Here is a 17,775-nt window from a genome sequence, read left to right on the forward strand (position 1 = left end):
GGTATATAGGAAACATCACAATGGGTTTTTTGTTTGTTTGTTTTTAATATCTTACCACCTTACCTAATAACTATTCTAATAGTTCTAAGTTTAATCTCCTTGGATTTCTTTTTCTGAATATCACCTGCAAATAATCTTTTTTTTTTTTTTGCTTTTCTTTCCAGTTTTTTGCACTTACTCCTTTTCCTTGCTGTATCAGCTAGGCCCTCCAGGTGTTAAATAATAATTTTATTAGGACTGCCTAGTTTACTCTTAAGAATGTCACCATTTAGGGGTGCCTAGGAAGCCCAGTCAGTTAAGTGTTGGACTTTGGCTCAGGTCATGATGTCGCAGTTCATGAGTTTGAGCCCTGTGTCAGGCTCTGTGCTGACAGCTGACAGCCTGGAGCCTGCTTCAGATTCTGTCTCTGGTTCTCTCTGCCCCTCCCCTGCTCACCCTATGTGTTTGTCTCTCTCTCTCTCTCAAATATAAACAAACATTAAAAATTTTTTTTTAAGTTTTAAGTCATTTTGTGAAAAATTTACAAAAGAATGAAGGGGAAAATGAAAAGAATGTCATAATATAATTTAATAAGGACTTAACATCTATGAAGTTCTCCCTACATATTCTTAAATATGCTGATTAGACCAGTCTGTTTTCATCATTCTTCACTTTTTCTGAAATCATTTAAAAGTGTATAGTAAGTACACAGTATTTTTATTCTAACAGGTCTCTTGACTACAGAGAAATGTTAACACAATTTTAATTTGAAAAATACATGTTCCATGAAGTACTGAACAGCTAGTTTTCTTAAAAAGTAAACATTAATTTCTGTTTGCTTAAGCATTATTTAGATTAAGTTAGAAAGATTTTAGAAGGTTTAATAAAAAGCTTACACATTTTTACTGCAATGTTTGATTAATTTTAGAATGTGCTCAGTCAGCGAGATTATTGAATAATTGGGAACCTTTGCTAAAGGAAAAACTCATAAAACTATTTATATGTATAACTGTGTAACTCTTGTTATAATTCCCATCTTCTTTCTCCAGCCATTTGTTTTATGAGTGTTCTTTCCTCTTAGCTTGATAAAGATGACATGGTGTACATGGAAGCCTATGACAAATTGCTGGAATCCTGGCTAACTTTGGTCCAAGACGACAAACATTTCCACAAAGGCTTTTTTACCCAACATGCAGTTCAAGTTTTCAATTCCTATATTCAGTGCCACCTCGCTGCTCCAGATGGCACGAGGAATTTGGTAAGCTTCAAGCTGGATTGTAAGTAAAAATGCATTTCATCATAGCTCTATTTCGTCTCATTTATCCTATTATACATTGCATAATACTAGAAATTTAGGGGGACCATCCTCAGAAGGTTCGCGGAGAGCATTAGCGAGCAAAAGTAACCCTGTTGTCTAAATGAGTTCACATTGTGGGTGCTGCTTGGTAGTTACCCCGTTTCTCTTCAGTTTTCAGTTATCCGCCTATGTCTTCCTACTTGTTGAGTGGTATAAATGACTTCTTGCATATAAAGCTCCATGGATCTTAAAGATGTCAGATCTTTTCAGTGACAGAAGTTAAATCCTCAGGGGTGGGAGGTGGGTTGTGAATGCAGTTTGCTGTGTTTACATATGTGCACCATGGGGTGATACCTTCTATTTCTTGCTCTTCTGTGCCCCCCCGCCACCTCCTTCTTTTGGAATGACCAGCACTGTCATTCCAACAGGCTCTAGACCACTGGGTTGGCTCCGTCCAGCTCTCCTCCTTGTGTGAAGTGCCGAAGTTATTTTACAGTGCAACAGAAATGCATGATTTGTTGCACAAAGAGTGCAGCTCCTCACTCTTTATTTCTCTCATTGATAATAGACTGCCAATGGTGTGGCCTCTCGTGAGGAAGAAGAAATAAGTGAACTTCAAGAGGATGATCGAGACCAGTTTTCAGATCAACTAGCCAGTGTAGGAATGCTAGGAAGGATTGCTGCAGAACACTGTATACCTCTTCTGACAAGGTACACACAGTCCAAAGAAACCCCATGGAGCAAATACTCTCTATTCACAATTCCCTGGAGAGCACTTAAAGTGTTTAAAGACTTTAAACACCCCCACCCCGTATCCCAGCACACTGGAACAAACGGACAGAAACATACTCATGGTTGCATTCCTTGGCTTGTACATTTGGAGCCCAGGCACCACAGCATAGATGGCAGAGAGATTGTGGAAAACATGGTATGAGAATGATTTGACCCATGTCAATAAAAACTTGGAATGACCAGTTTTCGAATGCCTATTGTAAGCCTTGATTGTTTGTAAAGCAATGTTTTAATTCTATGTCATAAAGAATAAATCACAATTCCTATACTGCTATGAGAACAGCTGTGTACTACAATAAATATTTTCATATATGTGCTTTTGTGCTAACATCTTAATTTATGTTGTCTCATAAATGGAAATTATGTATACAGTTTGTTCTAGATCTTTGCGTATTGAACTTTATGAAACTTTGGGTTTTTCCCCCCCTTTTTAGCCTATTAGAAGAAAGAGTAACGAGGCTCCACGGTCAGTTACAGCGGCATCAGCAGCAGTTACTTGCTTCACCTGGTTCGAGCACTCTAGACAACAAAATGCTTGATGATCTGTATGAAGATATTCACTGGCTTATTTTAGTTACAGGTTGGTTGGTTGTTTCCTTCTGAAGTGTAATCGCCAACTGGGCAGTTTAAAGTTCTTATGTGTTAGAAGAAGCTTCATATGTTAAAAATAAGTTCCGTACGTAGTGTTGGATGAAATTTGAATACGGATGCTGTATATCACAGAGCTAGGGATGCATTTTGTAAAAATATTGGCTGACATGCATATTTAGTGTCTGTTGCATACCAAATGTCTTATGTGGAATTCATTGCAGCCCAGTAACTTAGTACTGTTGTCAGGTTTCATTATTATTACTATCCTCATCTTGCAAATGAAGAAGCTGGAAGAGAGAGTTTTAAGAAAGTAGCCTGTGGTCACACTGCTATTAATTTCCGGAGCCAGAATGCAAATCTAGGCAGTCTGACTTGTAGGGTCTTCTTTTATAACCATACTGTCAATGTTTCTGTGTTTTTAATAATCAAGAAAAAAAAAATCTTAATTTTGGAAAAGGCACTCCCAAATATTGACTTTTGATATAGATAATAGAATTCCTATTAATTTTACAGAATATAGTACTAAAAGTTATTAAAAGATAGTAGATTAAAAAGCCTACCTATCAGTGTGAATTATAAAATTGGTGAATAAAATATTTGTCCTTTGTATTTTGAGAGTTAATTATCTGAGAAATAGTTTCTACTCATCAAACTTGAAATTAACATTAACATTTATAATTTACTTCTACATCAACTTAATATGTATGTAAATCAGATAAAACTGAGAACATTTATAGTGCAATTTGATAAATGTAGATTTGTTAAGTGTTCGTTTTTAATTTTTTTTAAACTGAAGGCTACCTCTTAGCTGATGATACTCAGGGAGAGACTCCGCTAATACCTCCAGAAATAATGGAATATTCCATTAAGCATTCATCTGAAGTTGACATTAATACAACACTTCAAATTTTGGGATCTCCAGGAGAAAAGGCTTCTTCCATCCCAGGGTACAACAGAACAGATTCTGTGATTAGGTAATATGAACTCTATAGCTGTGCTCTTGTAATTGATAATGTTTTAAATAAATTCTGAGTTGATGGGTAGATGACTCCTGTGTTGGCCACATTGTAAATCTGATACGTGAAAGAAAATAAAACTTGGAGAAGCCTTGAAATAAACAAGGATGGCAGGTACTGGGTATATTTAAGCAGTGCCACTCTGGTGAGAATTGACAGCTATATCCTGTACTGAGGAAAACACTTGTCAAATTATTCTGGATACAGTGTAAGTTTGAAGGGACATGTCCCTTGGCCATCAGAAAGCAGTGCTGATGTGGCGCAGGTGCCCTAAATGAGTGAGTCAAAGTCTGTGAGCCTCCTAGACACCAGGTGAACATTGGCAAGTTTTTATTGTTCATAAAGCTAAAACTACATTTCAGTGGCTTTCTGAAGGAAAACTATGATTCTTACCTTATAAAATTGAAGTATTTGTTCTGAATATGTGAAACTTTTGAGTGTCCTGTCAGGTAAAGTTAGAAGACAATTGTGTGCCTCAAATGAGAATTCACTTTGATCTTCCTAGGAGTAGTGGCAAAATTTTCATTAATTCTTAATGGTGAAATTAAGGAAGGATAAACCTAGACCGAATATCCTCCTACAAGTGGATTTAAAACCAACATTTGAAATTTCAGTATCTTTAAAGTTAAGTTGCAGGCAGATACACCAATAATGAAATAACACTGGTTTTTGTCAATTGCAGAATCAGTAACTCAAGCAGGGTGCTGTCCCCTTCATCTTTTCAATTTAATTCAAAAATACATGGATATCATTTATACCTGTGCAGTAGAAAACAGGATTTTTTTTTTTTTTAATGAACTATCAAGGAAACGTTTAGGAATTTATTTCCTTTATTGTTTTATTTTCTTGTTTGAAATAAAATATCAATGCTCTATTTTTGCAAAATTTTTATCTCTTCTTTTGGGGATTACTGTAGGCGCTAGGTTAATTGCTTGTGAAAATCATTGCTTTTGCTTTGGTTTGATTCATGGTGAATGTTAATTTCAAAGGCAGCTCATTTCAGAGGGCTGCCATATTATATTCTTTGTCATATTTCTTGCCTGGGCAGTACCATCAGGTATGCTTTCCTTGTATTTTCAGTGCTTTTTCAATTTTTGCCAGTCTAAGGTATCAGTGTGGGAGCAAAATATTTTTGTATCTGAGAGCACAGACTATGGAGGGTTGGAAAACAAACCAAAAAAACAAACAACAACAACAACAACAAAAAACCCTATTTTTTTTTTTAAGTCCAAAGAATTAATGTGAAATTGAAAGGCGTATGAGAGAAACATTCCTTGTTTGTAAAAAAGTTCACATTTCTTGAAGAATTTATCCTCTAACAAATAATTAGTTGAGTACCAGGTACTGTTGTAGGCATTTGGGATACATCAGTGAGCAAAGCAGACAAAAATCATTCCTCCTTTAAAGCTCCTTGTAGGAGAAAGATAATGAATGGATGAGAGGAAGGAAGGAAGGAAGGAAGGAAGGAAGGAAGGAAGGAAGGAAGGAAGGAAGGAAGGAGGGAGGGAGGGTGGGAGGGAAGGAAGAAGGAAGGAAGGAAGGAAGGAAGGAAGGAAGGAAAAATAGTGTTAGAAGACTACGTGCTCTAGATAAGAAACTGAACAGGGTGAGGGGATTTGGAGCGCAGATTCGGGGACTGTGTGTAATTTTAAGTAGTGTAATCAGTAACAGACTTCATTTGGAAGGTGACTTGTCAGCAAAGACTTGAGGTTGGTGAGGGAGGCCGTGAAGGCCTGGGGAAGAGTATTCCAGGCAGAGCGAACAGGGAATGCTAAGGCCCTGTGGCACGTCTGGCATATTCAGGCAATAGTAAGCACTGCCATTGTGGGTTGAGCAGAATGAGGTGGAATTTTGTCAGGAGATCAAGATAGAAGGGAAAACAGAGGGATATCAGATCAAGGCTTTAGCCTTTGCTCTGAATGAAGTAGGGTGCTGTCGTAAGGTTTGAGCAGAACTGTGCAAAAAGATTCCTCTGCTGCACTGAGAGTAAAGTATGAGGACAAAAATGGAAGCAGGGAGACCAATGAAGAGGCTAGTTGTAGTAATCCAAGAGAAAGATGATAGTGGTCTGAATCAGAGTGATAATAGCAGATGTGAGAAACTAACAAGCTCTGACTCATTTTGCAGACTTTTGGTTTATGAATGCAAAAGTAATTCAAGATTAATTTGTAGAGTATGGGAAACTGTGAGTGCTGTCTGAAATATGAAGTATGTTTAGATACCATACTTAAGAAATTAAAGTAGGATTAAAAATTGGAAATATCGGGGGGCCTGGGTGGCTCGGTCGGTTAGGCATCCAGCTTCGGCTCAGGTCATGATCTCACGGTCTGTGGGTTCAGGCCCCACATCGGGCTCTGTGCTCACAGCTCAGAGCCTGGAGCCTGCTTCGGATTCTGTGTCTCCCTCTCTCTCTCTGCCCCTCCCCTGCTCACACTCTGTCTCTCTGTCTCCCAAAAATGAATAAATATTAAAAAAAAAAAAAAAGAAATTGGAATTATCAACAATTAAAAAATGTTTTGTATGTAACATGTGTGTGTCAACTACACTTTATTTATTTTATTTATTTATTTATTTAAAAAAATTTTTTTTTTAATGTTTATTTATTTTTGAGACAGAGACAGAGCATGAACGGGGGAGGGTCAGAGAGAGAGGGAGACACAGAATCGGAAGCAGGCTCCAGGCTCTGAGCCATCAGCCCAGAGCCCGACGTGGGGCTCGAACTCACGGACCGTGAGATCGTGACCTGAGCCGAAGTCGGACGCTCAACCCGACTGAGCCACCCAGGCGGTTGGCAGGGGAAGGATCAGGGGGTGCTTTGGAGAGATTTATTTATTTAGGCAGATAGTTGAGGGATGCGTAGGAGTTTGCAACATGCAGCAAAAGGTGAAGAGGATTCCAGGCAGCGGCAACAGCAGAGGCCGAGGCCTGGGAGGAGAGCGTGGCCTAAAGCAAGAGGAAGTGTGGTGTGGCTCACGTGAACGTGGAGGGGAGAGACGTTTCCGGAGGTGGAGAAGTAGGGTTGGCACCAGGGATCGGGCGACTGAGGTAGGAGTGAAAGTGGTGAAGAACGTCGGAAACGGGCAGGTGGACCGGTCAGACGGTAGTAGCAGGATTGTACCGTGGAAGGTGGGTTCAAAGGGCGACCAGGCAGGTGAGGAAGCGTTTCCACTGGTAAAAGTGGGGGTGGAAAGAGGCAGGTGGCTGTGACAGGTTCTGTCAGAGGCGGCCCCGTGGGATTTTGCTCGCCCGACGGGCTGCGGCAGTGAGGCTGCAGGAGCCCGCGCTGCTTTACGTTGCTCCTGCTTTGCCAGAGAAAGGCAAGGCTCTTGCTCGTTCTGAGTCTTAACGTAACGGAGGGGCGGGTGCGTCAAAGCGTGCGGTGCCAGATAAAGCGACGGTTCCGAATTGTGTGTGTGGTGTCGGGAGTGAATGACCCAGTAGCGGGTGACACGGACTTTACAGGTCAGGAGCTTTTCAGCCCTTTGCGTTACGGGACGCTCAGGAAATCAAATTGTCAGCTAAGAGATGATTAAAAATAGTTTTTGATAGTAGATCTTCGTGATGTTTTGCATAAAACTAGGTTCAGATAATTGAGGAACCCTGCTATTTTAAAACTGCTTTTTCCATTTATGTGAATAGGTTTTCTCAGTGTTTCTATAAAAATGAAAAAGGAACCAAATCAAATTATGCTCAACTCTGTCTCATTCTAAGAATAAGGAATTTATATATATATATATATTTTTTTTTTTTTTTAATGACTGCTAATTTTTTAAAAATAATTTATTTTTTAATTAGCCATTTTTTTTCACAGATGCATGAACTAATTTGGAAAAACAAAATCCTGGTACATTAATCTCATTCACAAATGCATAGAATTTTAGTTTTATGTTTAATAATTTTTTTTAACTTTCTTAAATGTTTATTTTTTTGTGAGAAAGAGAGAGAGACAGAAGGAGCGCGAGCAGGGGAGGGGCAGAGAGAGAGAGGGAGACGCAGACTCCGAAGTAAGGTCCAGGCTCTGAGCTGTCAGCACAGCCTGACGCAGGGCTCGAACTCACAAACCGCGAGATCATGACCCGAGCCCAAGTCAGACGTTTAACTGACCGAGCCACTGAGGCACCCCTATGTTTAATAATTTAAATTTGTGTTATACTTCACTCAGTTGTATACTAATAAGTCCAAAACACATTTTAGAACCAAGTCTTATGGTCACTGGGAATTTTTTAAAATGACTTTTCAATAACTAGACATTTGTTTCAGAGATGGATGTGGTATGATCAATAAAAATGACTATAAAAATGTATTACAGAAAGATAACCTGTGGGGAAAAGAAATAAGAATTTAAGGAGAAAAAGAATGTATTAAGTTTCCAACTGTTAAAGAAAAACTTGTTTTTCAAATGGATGATGGTGGGTACCAAAACACTGATAATTAAATTCCTGTGCCTAAGTTTAGAAAGTTCCCGTAATTACTTAATTCAAATTCTGTTAGGCTGCAGATTATAAATATCATTTCAAACTATTCTTACGGGAAAAATCTGATACATTAACTTAAATGTAGTGCGAGGTCCTGGAGTATTTTCGTTCATCTCCACCCTAAAATAATTTTTGAAAATTTGAGCACTGGTAGGTAGTATGGGGAGTAGGTGTTATGTAGGGAAGAAGGATGTTCTGGGGGCAGAAACTTAAAAACCTGTGTGGTTCAAGGGGAGAAATTATTTCAAAAGGTAGGGCGATAAACAGCATCTAGTACTTTCGAGATCTACAGTTGGACAAAGAACTGAAATGTAAGATTTCATTACAGGGAGATACTTGTAGTCATCTTGAGAACAGTAAAGAGAAGCAGCAGAAGCCAAGGTTCAGGTGATTAGGGTCCCGGTCTTGGCGCAGGATATCTGTAAAATGATGTTAAAATGGATCCTTTCAATTACATCCTCAGCTTCTTTGCCTTTTAGCTCAAGTCAAGCTACATATGTATCACTTCGGATTCTCTTCTCTCCTACTCCCACCCCCGGAACAAGACTTTCTAACTTCTCTGCATATCATGCCGTTATTAACACCACACAGCCGTATGGATTATGTAGTGTAGGAGAGGACAGTATGCACGCTTACGTGGATAATTTTTTTAGCAAGACTTGCATTTTAAAATACCAGTAAGAATCAAGTTTGTTAGGAAGTATATAGGACTGTCCAATTCAGAGGCAAGATTTAATGTTCAGAGCATTCTGGATAAGTCAGTTACCAGACCCTCCACCATAAAATAACAAATGTGTCAAAATAAACAGGGCTAACCCTGGAGTGAAGTAGTGACGAAGGGCTGCAGAATGTAGCCTTTACTCTGAACTTTTACTTGTACGTATCTGTCCATTTCGAATGTGAAAAATCTCTGTGGATGGTAATGCTGAGACTTCCACAGAAGGATGTCTCTACCCATGACTGAGTCTTGTTTCCTGCTTCTGAAGGGTCAGCAATGAACGGGGACTTTCATCCTGCTGATGAAAATTTCAAGTTATAGCCTGGCCTAAATTCAGAGAGTTGAAAACAGAACAAAAAGGACTTTTCAGAAGCAAATATTATTAGACGGCCAAATAAATGGAAGAATAAACGACTTCTTTTTTTATGCCTACAGGCTATTATCTGCTGTTCTCAGAGTTTCAGAGGTTGAATCTCGAGCAATAAGAGCAGACCTCACTCACCTCCTAAGCCCTCAAATGGGCAAAGACATTGTTTGGTTCCTAAAACGCTGGGCAAAGACTTACCTCCTGGTGGATGAGAAGCTATACGATCAGGTCAGAATATAAAACTGGCTTTGTTTGGATTTATGAATTCGACACTTGTGGAAATGAGAATATTTTTCCTGGTGATTTTCTCATCGAGATGTAACTAAGAGCTGAACATCTTCCACATTGAAGAGAACTGTATGAACGATGAACGATTTTAATACCTTTCCTTAGAGCACATCGTTTGATTCAGCTTATTTTGACCATATTAATTTATAGATTACTAGTGGGAATGGATTAATTTACGTTCTTTGTGTTTGGTATGAACACCATGTTAGTGTGTTAATGAGAGTAAAGTTAACTCACATTGGAAGATGTCCGTGGGTTGAGGAGGTTTTATTTTGGACTCCCAGAAATGAATGCGTTTATAAAATTGATGCGAAGTAAACGGTACTCCAGATTTAGATGCTAACTTCAGTTTGATTTTTCTGTGCACTTCTTTTTAAGCTGATCTTTCTGACCTTAAAATTTTTGTTTTCTCCTTTAAGATAAGTCTGCCATTCAGTACAGCATTTGGAGCAGATACAGAAGGTTCTCAGTGGATTATTGGCTACCTCTTACAAAAAGTCATCAGTAACCTCTCAGTGTGGAGTAGTGAGCAGGACCTTGCAAATGACACTGTGCAGCTCCTTGTCACTTTGGTGGAAAGAAGAGAAAGGTAAGGTGATTATTGGAGGCTGATTGTGTGTGTGTGTGTGTGTGTGTGTGTGGTCTTTGAAGTGGCAAATAGTTACATGGTCCTAAATGCAAATAGACCCTGCATTTTGGAGCAATGTGTTTAAAAAAAAAAAAAAAAGACACAGTCAATATCATATTATTGCTATAAATGTAAATAGAGCTTTCTCATGGTACAATTGAGGATTGCTTTGGCTATTCAAGGATTTGGCATCAAAGACTCTTATGAGAAACATATGTGTTTAGTAATTTATAGTTTTAAAAACATTTTAATACACTTTAGTAGTCTCATTTAATTTTTTCAGATATCCTATTATTCTGTTTTAAAGATGAGAAAAACTTGGGGCGCCTGGGTGCCTCAGTCGGTTAAGCGTCTGACTCTTGATTTTGGTTCAGGTCATGATCTCATGGTTCATGAGTTCGGGTCCCACATTGGGCTCCACGTTGATAGCACAGAGCCTGCTTAGGATTCTCTCTGTGTCCGCCTGCCCCTCCCCTGCTTGTTTTCTGTCTCTCTCTCTCTCTCTCAAAATAAATAAATAAACCTAAAAAACAATAAAAATAAAGGTGAGAAAAACTTGATAATTTAATAATTGTGCAAATTAAGAGTTTTGGTGTTTTCTACAACAAACTCTGGAAATTTTTCCTCCTCTCTCCCTCCCTCTGCGTGTGTGTGTCTCTCTCTCTCTCTCTTCCCCCGTCCCCTCTTTCTTTTTTGTTATTTTTGACAGAGAGAGAGAGAGAGAGACCACAAACAGGGGAGGGACAGAGAGGGAGGGAGGGAGACACAGAATCTGAAGCAGGCTCCAGGCTCTGAGTTGTCAGCACAGAGCCCAGTGTGGGGCTTGAACTCACGAACTGTGAGATCATGACCTGAGCCAAAGTCGGACGCTTAACCAACTGAGCCACCCAGGTACCCCCAAACATTTTTCTTACTATATAGGAATGTGATTGTTATTACTCTTAGCATTGACTGTTATTTATTGAGTTCTTGTAATTTACTGTACTGTTTCAAGCATTTCATATATAGTATTTTATTTAATTTTATTGTAACTATTTAGTTATAGTATCCATATCAGCCATGAGAGTTAACGCTGTTATTACTGTTGTTACCCTGTTTTACAGATCTGGTAACTAAATAAGAGAGTAAATAAATTTTACATTGTCATGGGGCGCCTGGGTGGCGCAGTCGGTTAAGCGTCCGACTTCAGCCAGGTCACGATCTCGCGGTCTGTGAGTTCGAGCCCCGCGTCGGGCTCTGGGCTGATGGCTCAGAGCCTGGAGCCTGTTTCCGATTCTGTGCCTCCCTCTCTCTCTGCCCCTCCCCCGTTCATGCTCTGTCTCTCTCTGTCCCAAAAATAAATAAACGTTGAAAATAAATAAATAAATAAATAAATAAATAAATAAATAAATAAATAAATAAATTTTTACATTGTCAAACAACTAATGGGATTTGAGCACAGACTTGTGTGACTCCAAAGTTTATATCAGTTTACTATATACTATACTTTAAAAACTAATTAGGGGCGCCTGGGTGGCTCAGTCGGTTAAGCGGCCGACTTTGGCTCAGGTCATGATCTCGTGGTTCGTGAGTTCAAGCCCCGCGTTGGGCTCTGTGCTAACAGCTCAGAGCCTGGAGTCTGTTTCAGATTCTGTGTCTCCCTCTCTCTCTCTGACCCTCCCCCACTCATGCTCTGTCTCTCTCTGTCTCAAAAGTAAATAAATGTTAAAAAAATTTTTTTTTTTAACTAATTAAATTCAGTTACCTTCCATTTTTGTTGACTCGGTATACACACAGTGTAAAGTAATACATCTTTTGTTTTGTTACTTGTGCTTCTAGAGCAAACTTAGTGATTCAGTGTGAAAACTGGTGGAACTTAGCCAAGCAGTTTGCAAGTCGAAGCCCACCTCTGAACTTCCTGTCAAGTCCCGTGCAGAGGACACTGATGAAGGCTCTTGTCTTGGGTGGTTTTGCACATATGGACACAGAAACCAAACAGCAGTATTGGACAGAGGTAATAGTTTCCTTTATTTGGATCGACCTTCTTATGTTTTACCCTATGTGGTGGCATAAAATACTCTGTGGAGACAGAAACATTTCAGTCATACCTTCTCTAATGTTTTTCCCTTTATAATGGAATAGGTTGAAGCTTCTTATTTTACAAATACCATCTTATAATTTGCCCATATCTGCATATGTGATGACTTTGTCAAACGTCCTGTAGTATGGGCACATTTTTGCCCACAACTCAAATGAGAGCCTGAAGAATCAGTGAAATATCTGCTTCTGTTGATGAGGAGGTACAAATTATTATTATTAGTTTGCTAAGGCTGCTGTAACAAAGTGCCACAAACTTAGTGGAGCAAACAACAGAAATGTATTGTTGGAGTTGTGTAGACCAGAATCCAAGGTCTAGGTGTTGGTAGGTTGGTTCCTTTTGAAGGCTATGAAGGAGAATCTGTTCCAGGCTTCTTGCCAAATTGCTGGTGGTTGACTGGTAGGCTTTAGTGTTCTTAGGCTGTAGAAGCATCACCATAATCTCATCTTCACATGATATTCTCCATGTGTGCATTTCGGTGTAAAGATACCAGTCGTTGGATTAGCGGCCCACCCTAATGAACTCAATTTAATTATATGTGCAACAACCCTGTTTCCAAATAAGGCCACATTCTCAGGTACTAGAGATTTGGACTTCAACATATCAGTTGCGGGGGTGGGGGGGATGCATAATCAACCAATAACCACTGTGAACACATTGCATTATGTAAGTTAGATTTAAGTCAGGAACCAAGAGGTAGCAGTATAGGTGGCTGGCCTATAATCCTTGTGACTAGAGTGCTCTTAATGTCTGAGAAGGGACACAGTAACAGAATTTGGCAGTCATCTGTGACTTCAGACCAGAAGAAAACCAGGCTGACCATATATTTCTAGTTTAAACAATTGTTTTATCATATGTATAGCTTTAGAATTAAGATATCTTCATGAATATGCATGTTCACTCAGGACAGGACTGATTTTCTGAAGTTATACTCTATGCCAACAGAAATTGGAAAGGAGAAAAACAGTCCAGAGCTGAATGTAGAGCAGGGTTTGGCAAATTGGAGCCCACGGACCAAAATCGGCCTGCTGTCTCTCTCTCTAAGTAAAGTTTTATGGAAACACAGTCATGTTCAATTGTCTATATTTTATCTATGGCTGCTTCTGTACCAAATTGTAATTGGATAGTTGGGCCAGAGTTGACATATTCTTCAACGTTGATACTTACTCTCTGACCCTTTGGAGACTTAAATTTCATCTTTTTGAGGGGGGAGGTTAATCCACTGGAAAGAGATGATGATAGTGACAGAATTCTGTGAATGGCATTGACTAAGTCATGTTCCGTGATTTGTGGTTTTTGGAACCTAAATTACTTTAGAAAGTGAGGTGATAGCATGTGCTGATTTGCTTTTCCATAAATAATACTTTTTCCACTTTTATGGGGTAATTGACATCACTACGCAAGTTCAAAACGTGTACAGCACAGTGGTTTGACTTATATATATTATGAAGTGATTACCGCGAGAACTTCAGTCAACATCCACGATCTCGTATAAGTACAATGAAAAGAAACAACAAAAGAAAATTCTTTTCTTGTGATGAGAACTCTGAGGATCTACTCTTTTAACAATTTTCCTATCTGTCATACAGCAGTGTTCACCTATAGTCACCATGTTATACGTGACACTCCCAGTACTTAATTTATCTTACAACTGGAAGTTCAAATCCCCCTTTTCCCACCTCCCCCCACCCCCACCGTAGCAACTACAGATCTTTTTCTGAGAGTTGGGATTTTTTGTTTGTTTTGTTATTTTATTATTTTATTGTATTAAAATTCCTCATCTAAGTAAGATCATATGGTATTTGTCTTTCTTTGTCAGACTTACTTAACGTGTACCCTCAAGGTTCCTCCTTGTGGTCACAAGTGGTAGGATTTCCTCATTTTGTACGGCTAACTGTATGATTGCATATGTATCACAACTCCTTCCATTCATCCACGGATGGACGTTCAGGTTTTTTTCATGTCTCGGCCATTGCAAATAATGCTTCAGTGAACATGGGGGCGCAGACGTCTGATTAAGTGCTGTCTTGGTTTCCTTTGGATATATTCCCAGCAGTGGAATTACTGGGTCATATGGTAACTCTGTTTTTAATTTTTTGAGGGTCCTCCTCACTGTTTTCCTTAGCGGCTGCCCCAGTTGACAACCCCCACTAACAGTGCACAGGGGTCTCCTTTTCTCCACATCCTTGCCAGCCTTTCTGTCTCGTCTTTTTGATGGCGGTCATTCTAAAAGACCTGAGGCGATGTCGCCTTGTGGTTTTGATTTCCGTTTCCCTAAGGACCAGTGTACTGTGTGTTCGTTCTTTCTGTAGGTTAGAAGTTACGCGTCCCCTCGTGATGGGGAACATAGCATGTAGTTCTGATCATTGTTTTCGGTGCTTTCAGAAATGTTTTAGAAGGGACATCTCCAGGTTGAGGGAGTAAAGCTGAAAGAAAGGGATCGTGGGAATTAAACTTTTAGAAGAATGATGCTTTAACTTGACAGGTCCTTCAGCCACTTCAGCAGCGATTCTTAAGAGTGATAAATCAAGAAAACTTTCAGCAGATGTGCCAGCAGGAGGAAGTCAAGCAGGAGATCACGGCCACGCTGGAGGCCCTGTGTGGCATTGCGGAGGCTACCCAGATTGACAACGTAGCAATTCTTTTTAATTTTTTGATGGACTTCCTTACCAATTGCATTGGATTGATGGAAGTTTACAAAAATACCCCAGAGACCGTCAATCTCATAATAGAAGTTTTTGTGGAAGTTGCACATAAACAGATATGCTATCTTGGAGAGGTAAGCACTTTCTAATTTTTCCTCTTTCGGATTAGAACTCCTGAAAGTATAACAAAGTAACAGACACTTTCCTTTAAATTCTGTGAATGTTATCCAAAGGAGTTTTCAAAAAGACTTCAGAACTTTTCAAAAGAACTCAAAATCCAGGGGAAGGCTTATGGAAGGAAAGTCAGTTCTGACCTAAAACTGTTAGTAAAACCAGTAATTTCTTTGAGATATAGTATTTTATTCAGTCAAAGCCATTCAAATGAGGCGTGTTTGATAAGACAAATAGTAGAAAAATTTAACCAATTTCTGTCTGTTGAAACTCGAGGCTCAAAATTTTAAATGACAGTTTGTATCTTTGCTTTATAAATCAAATGGATAATTTAGACAGGCTAAATTCTTTTATAATCAGTAACCACAGGTACACTTTTTACCCTGTTTAGAAATCATTTAGAAAGCTGTTTTAAAACTGCCTTAAAGGAATATATTTGTATTTGTCTGTGGATTAGCATAAATCTTGTTTTAAATCATTTCATGTGGGTTCCTGAGTTGTAAATTTTTGTTGTTGTTGCTGTTAGATCAAAGGCACTTGCTCAAAAGTAAGGTTATTTTATAAATGTTACAAATGTAGCCATAGATGCATGACTGAGAGGGCAGGCCGTTGCCATTCTGATATTTAAGACCATGGTTTGGTACACTGTGCTTTTGCAAGTTAAACAGTTTTAAATCTGAAAATAATAAATAGTATACACAGAGGTAAATAGCAGAAGTAAAACAGTTCTGTTGCCAAAATCTTATTATCTCTCTAGTATGTATTATCAAGTGAACAAAAAAAAATGGATGTCAAATTTTGTTAGAAAACTGCTAATTTTTAAAACATAACTGCAATCTTTAATGCATGCTGTTTCATTTTTCTTAATGTTTTATAAGAGTTTCAAACAAGTGTTTGAGCTACTGTTGGGATCCAGAGTAAATTTATTAGATTATAATTTTAAGTTTCTTTTAGGGTTGATATTTTTTCCCAACTAAGTATGATTTATGCACGTTCTCTTACAGTCCAAAGCTATGAACCTGTATGAAGCCTGCCTTACTTTGCTGCAAGTATATTCTAAGAATAACTTGGGGCGGCAAAGAATAGATGTTACAGCAGAGGAAGAACAGTACCAAGACCTGCTTCTCATCATGGAACTTCTCACTAACCTTCTGTCAAAAGAATTCATAGATTTTAGCGATACAGGTAAGGTGAGGTGTGAGGGTTTTGAATTTCATTTTAATTATCTTTTTTGTAAAGCAAAGGAAGATAAAACTAAGTAAATAAATAAAGGGGGGGTCGCCTCGGTTGCTCAGTCAGTTAAGCGTCCGGCTCCCACCTTTATGAGACAGACCCCACGTAGGTTTCCACTCCCAGCGCATGCCGGCTTTTGGGATTCTGTCTCTCTCTCTCTCTCTCTGCTCATGTGCAGTCACACACTCTCTCCTCTTTCTCAAAATAAATGAACGTTAAAAAGTTTAAATGTTATCATTTAAAAGTCATTTTTAATGTAATGAGTCAGAAGTATTCATTAAAAGGGCGTCTGGGTGGCTCAGTCAGTTAAGCTTCTGACTTCCGCTCAGGTCGTGATCTCACGGTTTGTGAGTTCGAGCCCCGCATTGGGCTCTGTGCTAATAGCTCAGAGCCTGGAGCCTGTTTCCAGTTCTGTGTCTCTCTCTCTCTGCCTTCCCCCATTCATGCTCTGTCTCTGTCCCTAAAAAATAAACATTGAAAAAAATTTTTTTAAGTATTCATTAAAAATTTTCATTGCTTCAGGGCGCCTGGGTGGCTCAGTTGGTTAAGTGTCTGACTTGGGCTCAGGTCATGATCTCATGGTTTGTGAGTTCGAGCCCTGCGTCAGGCTCTGTGCTGACCGCTCAGAGCCTGGAGCCTGCTTCAGTTTCTGTGTTTCCTCCTCTGTCTGCCCCTCCCCTGCTCATACTCTGTCTCCCTCTGTCTCTCAATAATAAATAAAGGTTAAAAAAAATTTTTTTTAATTCCATTGTTTCATTAATGATTGCAGTGAACTGTTTTTCATTAGGCTCTGGGTTTGATAGATGTTTGTGGATTTTCCTCATTTACCTATTTAGGTCTTAGGAGGATTCTTAATTTATATGCATTTTATATGGATTAAGGATAATAAGCCTTTTTAATATTGGTAGTTATTTGTTAACTACCATCTTCTGTAACATTTTAATTTCTGTTTTCCCCCATTCCTCTTCAGCATAGAAAAATTTCACACACCTAATAGATAAAATAAATATTACTGTGGAAATTATTTAACTCATAGTATAACTTCCTTGTCAGTAGATTCGATTCTACTTTTTAAAACATGAAGCGTTAGTTTCCATCACTGTAGAATAATAATGTGAACACGGAATACTGCATCAGAGACCCTGACAAATGAAATACAAAGGGATGACCCAGGGCCAGATTGATCAGATGTCCACTCATAGATATATTTTGGCTTAGTGGTTTTCATCTTTTGTTACTTTCTCACAAAGACGGGAATACCTGTAACTCTGTAGGTTTATCGATGTTGCAATTCTAAGACTACCTTTTTGTCTTAACAGATGAGGTGTTCAGAGGACATGAGCCAGGACAGGCGGCAAACAGGTCTGTGTCCGCGGCTGATGTTGTTCTGTATGGAGTGAACCTCATTCTGCCCCTGATGTCACAAGATCTTTTGAAGGTAATTGAAGACAGTGAATGTGAAAACCCCAACTGTCTGCTTGGAGTTCAAAGATGTTGT

The 17,775-nt window shown here is 39.0% G+C and overlaps 1 protein-coding gene across 5 annotated transcripts in view; it reads left to right on the plus strand.

Annotated features, from left to right (window-relative positions):
* The window catches only part of XPO4 (exportin 4), a 118,056-nt gene that overhangs the window by 89,509 nt on the left and 10,772 nt on the right, over positions 1-17,775 (plus strand). For all 5 annotated transcript variants that reach the window (XM_086715264.1, XM_086715258.1, XM_025923565.2 and 2 more), the window contains 10 exons: positions 1,061-1,237; positions 1,845-1,987; positions 2,503-2,648; positions 3,456-3,633; positions 9,304-9,463; positions 9,943-10,112; positions 11,970-12,144; positions 14,714-15,007; positions 16,049-16,229; positions 17,597-17,715. In XM_086715264.1, the coding sequence (XP_086571390.1) occupies positions 1,061-1,237; positions 1,845-1,987; positions 2,503-2,648; positions 3,456-3,633; positions 9,304-9,463; positions 9,943-10,112; positions 11,970-12,144; positions 14,714-15,007; positions 16,049-16,229; positions 17,597-17,715 (1,743 nt within the window). The remainder of the gene's footprint in view (positions 1-1,060; positions 1,238-1,844; positions 1,988-2,502; positions 2,649-3,455; positions 3,634-9,303; positions 9,464-9,942; positions 10,113-11,969; positions 12,145-14,713; positions 15,008-16,048; positions 16,230-17,596; positions 17,716-17,775) is intronic.

This window comes from Puma concolor, chromosome A1, assembly GCF_028749965.1.
Source record: "Puma concolor isolate L17-30 chromosome A1, mPumCon1.1.hap2, whole genome shotgun sequence".
NCBI classification, from domain to species: domain Eukaryota; kingdom Metazoa; phylum Chordata; class Mammalia; order Carnivora; family Felidae; genus Puma; species Puma concolor.